Source organism: Saccoglossus kowalevskii, chromosome 9 (genome assembly GCF_978046115.1).
Source record: "Saccoglossus kowalevskii chromosome 9, keSacKowa6.1, whole genome shotgun sequence".
Lineage (NCBI taxonomy): Eukaryota > Metazoa > Hemichordata > Enteropneusta > Harrimaniidae > Saccoglossus > Saccoglossus kowalevskii.
The window spans coordinates 24957883-24970418 of NC_140649.1; the positions used below are offsets into that span (position 1 = coordinate 24957883).

Consider the following 12536-nt stretch of genomic DNA (forward strand, 5'->3'; position numbering starts at 1 on the left):
TCAATATTTCTATAGAGGGTGTCCCCGCAGTCAAAATTAAAAATTATATAATACATTACTGCGAAATGAATAATAACCAAATTCTTCAGTGTATGTGTTACATTCTCCATGGCCAATCATTCTCTACTATTTCCCTCTCCATATGATCTCATAACTGGTCTCATATAGTTTATCACCAGTCAATCATCTACAGTGACCATCCATATCCGAATCTTCGTTCGTCAGTTGTCTATGTTCCATCATGACACAACCCAGTGACTCGTAAGTTAATTACAATATTTCGGATTGATAGTTAAGGCTCGTGTGTCCTGACGATAAGCATAATAAATAATACTTCACACTCAGTATAGACAGAAGTACATGTGTAACATGAACGTGTATTCAACTGAATTATTGCTAGTTTCCACACGGAACTCAAAGAAAACTACATGTATGTTTACTGTAACGGCAAACACTTTATACAATAAAAAGAAAAGAACCCCAAAAGATTGGGAGGAATAATTATTTCATCCATCACTAACCTGACGTTTAAGTTATTGTTCGTCTTCATCATTTCTAATATCGCCAAATCTCTGGGTTGGTTGGTTGTATCTGATAAACAAAATTTTGAATGATTAGAATAAGAGTCATGCACAACTGCAAGACACTTACATATTTACTTGGATTTTGATGGGGTATGAGCTGTGGTTACTGTAGGATTTGAGTACGAACGAAATGCAACCAGACGCCACCTATTTATTTCACCTATGACTGATACATGATATTCGAATTCAAGTACATTTGAGTTATAGAGGGCGCTATGTCATCATGACACTGCTGAGTATATAAACATTAGTTACCAGTCCCTGCATCTTAAAGCGGGGGAGTCGTCACCTACGCATGCGTCATGTGGCCATAGCGTGTCATTGTTTACAAACAAGCGTCTACCCATGAGCCTTTGCGTTCTTGGCGTGTGTTATCATCGCTTGGGACTCAATTCCCGCGCGTGCGCAGATGACGACCCTCCCGCTTTAACTGACAATAGCTCAACCGAAGTGTAGCACATTTACAAGGCTGATTTATGAACAGTGTGAAGTTACCAAGATTGTTTTGTACTGAGAATAGCATGTAAAATATTTTTTTTTATAAATTGTAGCGGCTTACTAATCTGAACACACAAGTTGCGGACCGTAGGGTATGAAGACTTCACAAAAAAATCACCGATTGTCTGTTAAACAATATCCAGAATATCCACCCGGAATATCAACGATATTACACTGACAAATCGACATTACAGAGGCATTGCAACAAGCAGCACAGCTGACAATTTTTGTTCATGATTATCAAAGAAAGAAATACTAACTATGTAAAAGATAATAATCAAGCTGGCTTCAGAAAAATGGCGCAGAACGACTGTCCACATTCTGATAAATAATACCAAGCATTCATTACTGTGGCTGCAGATTGGCAACTGGGAAATTACCATTAATCACTAAAGCTCCGAGTCAATATTTAAAATAATGGTCCAACCAACTACACATAATACGATGTCAAAGAACTTGAACGTCACTGTCTGACGATGAAAATTTGATTAACATACTAAAACTAAAAGATAGACAAATATTGAAAGAGATAAATATATTCATTTACCAGTGTTTTACTGTGAGGGAAGATACTAGTAGTTTTACAAAAGGATTACCAGTTGCGTCATAAAAAAAAAAAAACACTATTTTTATTATACGTTTTTTATTAATTATCTTTTTTTCTTTCTTTCTTTCTTAAATGTTTTAGTTATTTTTGTAACTTTTTTTTTTCTCTGTCATTATTTTATATACATATTACCTTTATTGTACTGATCAATACCCCCATTGTGAATACGATTTCAATAAAGTTATTACATATTTTTCAGATAATCATTGCATACGTGTTGTCAATTTCGGAAAACACCGCCCTCTCCCAAGCCTTCTCTTCCGTCTCGTCATTTTGTCTGACATGTTCGCCTTTTCCGTGACGAGTGGATATCGTCCACTCGCGATAGAGGGCGATAGTATGATATACTAGTAATGGGGTGATGAACGCGTCCTTCAATGACCTTGTGCATAACTATATACTAATGATCCCATTCTATGTAAATGAGGTCGTGACGTCGTCCGTCATGGTGAGTCCCCTCTTTTGTCAGCATCAGCATTTAGTGCTTTGTAGCGACGAAACGAGAAGTATTCTACAGGCGTCTTTAAAAAAAAGTTACTTTCCTGTGGTAAGATATTATTTTATTATATGTATATGCCAAGTTCAATCGTATGTGTAGATAGTACACTTTTAAGCACGGTTCTGAAGTGCCTAGTGAAAAATACTGGTTCAGTGTTCGTGATTGTTTTCGATACCCTGGTGTGTCATTGCTTCGCCCGCAATAAACATCGGGTGAATTGTATTGTTACTTTTGTATATAAGCGCGCATTTTCTTAAAACTTAGCAATAGCATAAGTATAAATTAATTCACTACGTTTTTTAAGTACAGCGAGTAAAAAGTCTGCGGTTACGTTACATATTAAGTACCAATGACCGGACCAAAACCAACTGATTTATTACTTGTTACGCGCACTGATATTTTAGAGCTGTTATCAGGCATTTACGCTTGATGGTACCTAATAACAAGTTATCCAAATGGGAGACATCGTTGAATACACTCATGGAATATTTCAAAAAGTTCAAGTTGATATTACCAGAAGACTCCCCCCCCCCGTGATTTTAAATGTCTAACCCTTAAACGACCCTGTCTTGATTTACATACAATGAGGTTGTGATCAAGTCTGACCTTTAAGTGGAAAGCAAAAAGAGAGTCTCGGAGTCTACTTGGTAAACATGTTTTCAACTTTCCTTCCACACGTTATCGTAAACATATCCGGACTTCATATTCGTCAACTGGGTGGTTGAAGTGCTCCGTCGTATATATTTTATCACTGATTGCGTCTATTTGTGGAACTGCAGAACATCATTTTTCAAGTGCAAGGGATTATAATCAAGGCCGTCTCTGTATAATTTGCATACATTAAAGCAAGAAACCGTTTGCGGGTTTCTTTAGTCGAAGAGAAAGACGTTGTGTAAATTTCATGCATTGGTGTTCACGTGACTGAGAGTCCCCATTTCACACGCTGGACAGTTCGGTGGCCTCTCATATGTGCGTGCACACCGTTATCAGTGGCACCACTATGTTTATTGCCCTTCGCCCATAAACTATTGTTCGCGTATCGATCAGATACTGCCACCAATAAATCCAGTTTTTTGTTCTACTGATAAGATTTGGGTTTGTCTCACCTCACAGTCTGAATGCGCAGCGGTGCCTCGACACCGACGCGTCAACTTCGGGTGCATCTGTCCGTGTTAAATTCTTGAAAAAAATGGAGGGTGATTAAAACCGGAAATATAATGTGTAAGAAGGTGTTCATACTACAGGGGTATGACAAATTGGCGATTTTTCTTGTTTACATTATTATTATTATTATTTTATTATTTTAACATTGGAGATTCATGAACAGACTCTCAGCGAGACGAAGGCATTTCCATCATCTTTGTAAATATTAATAAATGTCCATGGCAGTTCAATCCAACCAGTCAATCAATGATCACAGTGCGCAATGACGTCATTTAAAAACGTTATTCAATCAGCCAACGGAAACCCCTCGTTTCAGTTTAAATTGTGAAATTTATAAATATTAAGAAAATGAAGGGAATGCCTTTGTTGCGCTGACAGTATATTGAAGAAAACTGCCCTGGTTATATTGTTACTCGACAGTTAAAATATTACGGCGTCTCACTGCTAATACTAGGCGTTGTATTTAAAATGTGGTAGCTTTGGTAAAGCACGTCCTGTATAGCGTATATCTGTGAAGTGAATGATCTCCATAAATATGTATGGTTAATCTAAAGCACAGATAAGAATAAATCTCAAGTTGGTTTTATTTATTGGACAATTGGTTCATTCAGAGGTTGATAATTTGATAATGCGAGAGAGGAAAAAAAACTTTGCAAATTGCTTTTCAGTTTTCTTCAATTAAAATTATATAGATATTTTTTTATACATATTTGTTCAGTCATTTTGCAAATTTCTTTCCGAATTCGAACTCGTAATAAATATATATGTATATATACGTCGTTCCCATGGTGATATTTTTTTTAGCTCCGCTGTCGACTTTGTCGAGGGGAGCTTATCATATTAGTGATTGTCCGTGTCAACTTTTTACTTCTTCAACTTCTTCTTGAAGACTACAATTCTTATTGCTTTGATACTTGGTGTATATGTACCTTGAGTAGACGTCTCTTAGATTTGTTCATTCCGTGATGACATTTTCGACTTATTTTTTTTTAAAAAAAACGCAAGTCTGATTGCTTTGATACTATACATATAGGTACCTCAGATAGACCTCTCTCAGATTTATTCACTTCGTGATGATATTTTCAATTACCTAATTTTAGTGAATATTTGTGCCATTTTTGGTAAAAAGTGACACTTTCCAACTCTTGTTGAAAACAGCAAGTCCGATTGCTTTGACACTACATACTGTATTGTTATTTTTCTAATGAAATGCGCATTGCTAACAGCGGAGTTATCTCAGTCGACAGACTGCTTGTATAATCTATTTATTTGTTTTTTTATTTCAGACCGCCAATGGGTCACCAAGGCATGCTTTTGGCTGCCTTGCTTTCCCTGGCAACATTGGTATGCAGCGCCCCCATTAGTCCGGAGTGTCCGGATGGGGTGCTGTGGAGCGTCAATGAAGAGACGCCAATGTTAGCCAATAGGGGCAAGGTAGTGGTGGTGGCGTTGTTGCAAGCTAGCTGACATTTCTGTCTCTCGCAAGCTGAAGCGTAAGTTTATTATGAATTAATGAATGCAACAAATGTAATATAATCTACACGGCCGTTCTGAAGTGTGTTTGCATGTATGGGCAGTCTGGCGTAACAATATGTGAAATGTACATTGTATATACTAATTTAATTTCATTGTTTGCTGAGAGAGTGAATTACGTTTTGTAAATTGAGTTTACGTATTTGAACATATGAGTATACACTGACTGTTGTCGATAGTGTTGTTTTCCGTTCATCTACCACATCGTTTTGTTCATTCAAGTTATTTTCACTAATAATTAATTTATATTTATAATAATTTATAAATAAAATAATCTATTTGAGCCATGAAGTACTATTGACACAAAACCCCATTCCTGAACTAAAACATGTAAGACACACTGATTTCTATATTTTGATGTTTCAGCTCCCTGTTTAGACCGATCATGTATAAGGGCCGCAGACGTGTAAGCGACACAAGTGAACTCTTTACCTTACATGCAGTTGGTGAATATCCCGTTCACCGCGAGATCTCGCATAATACGTGAAAAGCGTGAAATGAACATCTGCTACAAAAATCGAATGATTTGGTTTGGAACATACATTTCTTACTTTAAAGTTCGATGTCAAGCTTCCGGGCAAAATATGGCGCTCAGATACAATAAGTACAGCACATTATTAAGCGCGAAAATAATAAAAAATAATCGAATCCCTATTGACGTTTTGACGTCACTACGGCGCTATGAATTGTGTTTGTACTGTCTTTACGATCGATTTCACGGATAACGCAGGATTAACTAACATCAAGCAACATTAAAAAAAATGTAAAACAAATCATAAGCCAAACCATAACAACAAGATACTACGTCTTCCCAGTAAGCCGCATTTTTGAGACAAGGTCATTTTAAATCTTCAACAAATATAATTGTTTACGATGACCGCAGATCAAAACAATATCAGTAATTTACACAACCTGACATGGTCGGTTATTTATAGCGCCCTCGCTGACGAGTCAATTGGAACTGTGAATCCATCGGCGAGGGCGCTACAACTATATCAGGCTACAATTTACGAAAAAAGGAAAATAACGGAGTTTTCAGTTACGGGGCTTCTTAACAACACCATTTCCATTTGCTTATAAAACAAGTCTTGATGAGTCTTCTGATTTTATTATTAAGTCAATCACTATTACAACTAAATAAATGTGTTCTCATTGCTTTCTACAGACTTGAAGTTTTGCGAGAAAAATTCCTATCCCAAGGCATGGACGAGATCAGTTTTTTGGTGGTCAATTCCAAGAAACTGCACTCTCAGTTCCTGATTGGGCATCTGCACCAACGTGTTAGTTTTCCCGTGTACCAAGCACGGTATGAGAACGACATTTGGAGCCAGCTAGATGGAGCAAAAGATGACATTATAGTATACGATAGGTAAGGGGTATATACTATTTCATATGGGGAGGGCCATATCAATTAACATGGGGAGGGCCACTCCCGGGGGGGGCTACTTCCACATTAAATTGGTAAGGGTGTGAAGCCCACCTCTCGTAAACCATACTCACTTCTAAACCATTTTTTTTCTATTTATATACCCACTTCTAAACAAAAGTGTTTTTAGCGAAAAAAACACCCAGCTCACAACTTTCGCAACCAGTGAGCGCATCCGGCCGATGCAATTTATTCAGCCTTTTCCGGTATTTGGCCTTGAATATAAGGACCTGTGAAAAATCGAATAAATGCTACACACTTCTAAACCAAACCATTGATAAATGACTACCCACTTCTAAACAAAATAACGTGAAATGACACCCCAGTCGGGCGGCACATACCCGTATTGCACTTCTATGCAAGTAGCCCCCCCGGGGGGCCACTATGAGAATGACAATTTGAGCAAACTGGATAGAACAAAAGATATAGTATATGACAAGTAAAGGGTGTATCATTTCATTTATGGAAGAGGTTTTGACGATGATAGTCATGTAGACCCATAAATACATTGTACTCGCAACTTATTTTCAGATGTGGTAAACTTGTAGATCATATTAGAATGCCATACAGTTTCCTTGAAAATGACAATGTAGAAAGGGCCATTGTCAGTGCATATTATGAAAATCCATGTGGCCGATGTGAGGTCGTTGAACCTCAGGTGAGCGAAGATCTAGTGACGTACGAAGTAAACACCTCATATGAGGGGTCTGGCGATATCATCGATGGTGATCCGGTAAGTTTGAGAAATACCGGTATTCCACACATTTCCTTGACTGCATTTCTCCTTCAGATAGGCGTTTTCCACACCTTGTGAAAATAAATTTCCAGAAGAGAAGATTGTCAAAGATCGATTTTACAATCACTTGTTTTGTCATGTCCAATATGCTCAATCACCATAAAACGGGTTTTCACATTTTTTTTTATTTTCATTGGAAAAGTTTAAGGAAATATATCTATATACATAACTGGGTCTCTCGTGCGAGGGGAATCAAAATTTTCAGAACTTGAATTCTAAAAAAGGGATTGTCGTTATAACCACAATGATTGGTAAACATAATATTGTGCAACTGACCCTCCCTCAACAACTCTCACAACAAAAATGTACCTCTCAGTTTAGAATATTCACTTTATATTGCCTGGCCATGAGGGGCTGTAAACCACCCTCAAAGCAAACATTTGCCAAAGGTTATCAAGAATGATGTCTGTTTCCGGCTGATCTCTGATGAATATTCATATTTATTGCTTTGATATTTGGCAGGACCTCATTCAGATTTGTCAATTTAGATTTTTTTGTTATTGCTATTTTTGATAACATGTATCAACAGACAGCTTGCTTGTTTTTTTAATTTACTTTTGTTTTTCGATTGCACAGCTGGTCTATTTGATTGAACTTGAGCATGAAGTCGAAGATCTTGAAAAACAAGCACTGGAAAGACAGCGAGTAAGAAACCATAGCCAAACGAACAGCAGTGATGAGTCACAGATGGTTGGTCAGGATGAGAAAAATAGTGAGAGCATGGAGAGCAGGGAAGATAAATCAGGCTCTGCGTCATCAGAGGAGAGCAAGAAATATGGCAGCACGGAGAGTAAATCAGGATCTTTCTCATCAGAGGAGAGCAAGCAAGATGGCAGCAGGCAGTCCGGCTCATCAGAGGAGAGCAAGCAAGATGGCAGCAGGCAGTCCGGCTCATCAGAGGAGAGCAAGCAAGATGGCAGCAGGCAGTTCGGCTCATCAGAGGAGAGCAAGCAAGATGGCAGCAGGCAGTCCGGCTCATCAGAAGAGAAGAAAAAAGACGATGACTGGTGGAAGGTAGAGAAATGGTCATCAGAAGATAAACACAGCAAAGAAGAATCACATGACAAGAAAAGTAAGGATAAAGACTCTCTTGAGGCGACAAGAAAAGATTGGTCGAGCGAGAGTGATGAAGATTCTTTTGAAATGAAAAGAAAAGATGACAGGCCAACTGAAACTAATGAAGACAACGGGCAAGATGCTGACTGGTGGAAAGTCAAAGGGTGGTCAGAAGAGATGAGCACAAAGAAAGATCAGTTGAGGGATAAAGATGAAGATTTAAAAGAAAGGCGGCCCAACAATACAAAAGATTCAAAGTCATCATCATCATATGATAAACAGGATGAAGATCTGCTACTTGAGCATGTTGATCACGATGACAAATTTGAATCAGAAAGATGACAGGAGCTTCACAATCACAACGAGGTCACCTGACAACGGCTTCATCAGCTGGGCTTTAAAGACAGCTGATGCGAGTGATGTTGATGTTAGATTGGATGCAGTGAATTAGGAGTAGACTTGTCTGCTCTTAATCCTCTCGCCCACTCATGTTGCCATGGTGATGATCATAATGTCATCAGTCGCATGATCATCATGTGATTATTAGATCCATCTTGTCACATGATTAATTAAATCATGTGACTGGCATGATGTCATCACCAGACTGTCATGTGATCAGCCCAGCTATGACATCATCCACGAATGAAGGTTTTAAGCAAAACCTCAACAGGGGGTCCTTGAAACTGGATAATACCGGATGATACTGGTTGCAGCTGCGGTGATCACCAATGACATACATGAGCATATTACTATTCTCTGCACACGTTAATGACGTACAGAGATGAGCTATTTTTATATAATTTACATTGAACTGTCCAACATCAGTGAATGATGTTTAATTTCATATATTTCACAGAAGCAATATTAATACTGTAAATCCTCATCTGTAGCTTTCTGTATACAAGTCTAGAATTTAAATTAATATTGACGAGCTCACTTTTATAAAATTCCTGTATATCACATATATTATCTGATTTGAAGTGCCATTATCTATTATCTATCTATATAATGCCAACTAATACTTTATTATTTTTCCCAGATTTGAAATAAGATTTGTTATATAATTTAAAAAATATATGATGTTAACCAAATCTGATCTTAAAATATTTGTATTTTATTTCATATATTTGAGTTAGATTATGCTAAAAGGAGTTGGTCTTTGCGGTCATGTGCATTCACAATATTGGTGAATGAATATAAGTGCATACATTGCCGTGAATAGTACAGAACCAACATCAAACACACACGACTGTGACATACGTCCTTTGACAAATTTACAAACTGGGTACAAATCACCTAACTTTATACCGGTATCATACTACTAATGATAATGTTGAAATTATTAAATAATATATCTAGGTTTTAGAAAGTTACTTGAATGCATGAAATATTTGTGGATTATGGACTTGTGGGGTCCTTGTACACAAATATGTAGCTGTAAGGGGCAGACCAGTACAAACAGGGGGTAAATGTGGTTTTTGTACCATCTCCCCACCTAGAGTTTGTACTGGTCTACCCTTTACAGTTCATCTGCAGGTAGTAGTCATTGTTGATTATTTAAAGATTTTGTTATTGTTATTTTACAATACATTTGTTTTTATGAATGATTTTATCTTTATTATATATTTTTTATTATCCGGAGCAAAAATATGTTTTATTTTGTCTGCAATATGACCATGTAGGTGGTACCAGAGGTTGATGAAACAAACAGTTAAAAAAGTATAAAAAAATTTAATTGAGAAGTTTGTAATAGAATTAATTCCAGTGATCTGTAATTTGTTATAAAATAAATTATGCATCTCTTTGTGTTAGCAGTAACTGATTTCTGCTCAACAAAAAAACTTGTTTTTGTAGTTTTCTATATGACGTCTTTCTGAAAATCTGTTTCATGAAATGGACCGGGAAGGCAGAAAACCTGAAAACTACAGAAAAGTTGTATTTGCGAGTTTGTTTTCTTTGCTACCAACACAAAGCTAAGCATAACAGTTTTAAACATGTGGAGACTAAAATAAATAAATAAATAAAAATAAAATTGCGTTTTTTTTATTACAACCAAGAAATCAGACTTCTGCATTACTCAGAAAACTAAATATCCCTCTTATGTGAATATCGTTGTTATAAATGCATTCTAATGAGCTCTTGAAAAATGATTTATTTTAAGGAGATGGTAGGTCAGAACTACATATCAGACTTGATTCAACTTTGTCAACTTGGTAGAACTCTTCGTTCAAGTAATACATCTACACTTACAGTGCCCAGAGCCAGACTCAAGACACATGGCGATCGCTCATTCTCACATGCTTCTCCGCCATTATGGAATCAGTTACCAACAGACATTCGTTCTGCAGCCAGTTTAAACATTTTCAAATCTAAACCCAAAATTTGTATGTTTCAGAGAGCATTTCTGTGAACTGACAGCATCATTGGGCATCATCGTGATGGATATGAGGCGCTATACAAACTCTTAATTATTATTATAGGACTTAATCAGGGCCAGATTAAAATAAAAAACAAAACAAAAACATAAATTGGAGGAATAAAGTATCTAGTAAAAACTAAACAGATCCTATTTTGATTGTTCTCTTGGAAAATAGAATGTCAATCACCTATCCTATAAATACCGTCCTCTAGAGAACCTATCCTATAAATACCGCCCTCTAGAGAACCTATCATATAAATACCGCCCTCTGGAGATGAAATGTTAACATAAACGAGTGAAAGGGACAAATACTTATATATGCAATACCTAGTGATTCTCCTATAGCATTATGCCACAACAGCAGCCATTTTGAATTCAAACACAAGACTTGGTATCCATCTATGAAAACAGCACCGTCTAGAGGTTGATAGATGCAAATATGCCTTCAAAAATAATTTCCATGCAAAAACCTTATTACTCCAATTGTTAATTGTCATTTTTTTCCTCAGTATAGTCCCAAATTAAAATTGGTTTTTATCTTTTGAAACAACATTGAATCTTGTAGTAATTAACATCAAATTTTGCATGCGAAGAGAACGCAGGTGAGAAAGTTTGAGAATGTACGTCTTTGATCTTTGCGTAATTTAGAATGGGAAATTCCAGGAAAAAAAATTAAAAAAAAGATTATTTCAAATGTCTATAAATCGAATACGACAAATATTATTTTACTATACATCATCTGATGACTCAAGGGTTTCATTTGTCCCAAAATTTGACATTTTGTTCAAAAACGCAACTAGCGTTATGGGACATTTCTGAGTATTTGCCATATTTTGGATGTAAAACAGTAAATTGAACAGAAAATACTTAGGCCCTTTATCTGAAATGATTGAACAAAATGAAGTTCATTTTAAAAAAAAATATCAGCACATTGCTACCAGTGAGTATCTAAAACACTGCCCTCTATGTCATTAAACACTCGTATAATTATAACTGTAATTCCAATGAATGCCTTCGACGTTTAATTTTCCATAAAGCTTGAAACAGCACCCTATAAATAAACGTCTGTAATAGTATGATGAAGAAAAGTAAGAATATACAATATAGATGAAATGCAAAATTGAACCAAGAATACATACATATACTGTAAAATAATTTATTTTAGCTGGAATTAATTTTCACTGAAAAGTTTTTTTGGACGTTTTGTATGGAATTTATTTTCACTGATTTTTTACAAGTTGAATGTAAAATATAGGAAAAAAGGTATATTCACTGGATTTTATTTTCGCTGAATCATTCCTTCAGCAAAAATAGCGAAAATAAATTCCAAGTGAAAATAAAGTATTATACAGTATTTGATTTTCTGTTACTATGGTTTTATTCAGTTTTCAATTGACTACCTTCAATAAGTTGACATGTGTTTTTCTTGTATCTTCACTTTCCACAATCCCTAATGCCAATGACAGCTGGATAACATGATTTAGGTTTTAACAGCATCTGTCATTACGCATAATCCTTTGAGATTGGTGACAAACAGTTCTTGTTCAACAAAAATCTGGCAAATGTCACTTGTCTACATCAGTACGTGGCAGGATTTCATAAATCCAGGAAATGTACATTTTGTTTTTCTTGATTTTTGTTTATTCCCCAAATAGTTGAAAATTTTAATGCTTTTTTGAAGTAATAGTATATGAACAATTTCTAACTATGTTAGAGTTGCATTCTGGGATATTCCTTTTAGAGTTATTGGTATTTCTGGACTACTACTGTAAAATACTTTATTTTAGCTGGAATTAATTTTCTCTGAAAAGACTTTTTGGACGTTTTGTATGGAATTAATTTTCACTGATTTTTTTAATGTAAAATATAGGAAAGAAGGTATATTTGCTGGATTTTATTTTCGCTGAATCATTCCTTCAGCAAGAGAAATTCGGATAAATATTTTTTATTTTTT

At 35.9% G+C, this 12536-nt stretch overlaps 1 protein-coding gene across 1 annotated transcript; it reads left to right on the top strand.

The window, feature by feature from the left end:
- Positions 1-2128: 2128 nt before the first annotated feature.
- On the top strand, positions 2129-11131 carry SeP (selenoprotein P). Its single transcript, NM_001184802.1, has 5 exons — positions 2129-2236; positions 4639-4845; positions 6051-6254; positions 6843-7044; positions 7684-11131. The coding sequence occupies exons 2-5, from the start codon at positions 4646-4648 to the stop codon at positions 8503-8505; spliced, it is 1428 nt and encodes a 475-aa protein (NP_001171731.1). The 5' UTR covers positions 2129-2236; positions 4639-4645; the 3' UTR covers positions 8506-11131.
- Positions 11132-12536: the final 1405 nt, after the last annotated feature.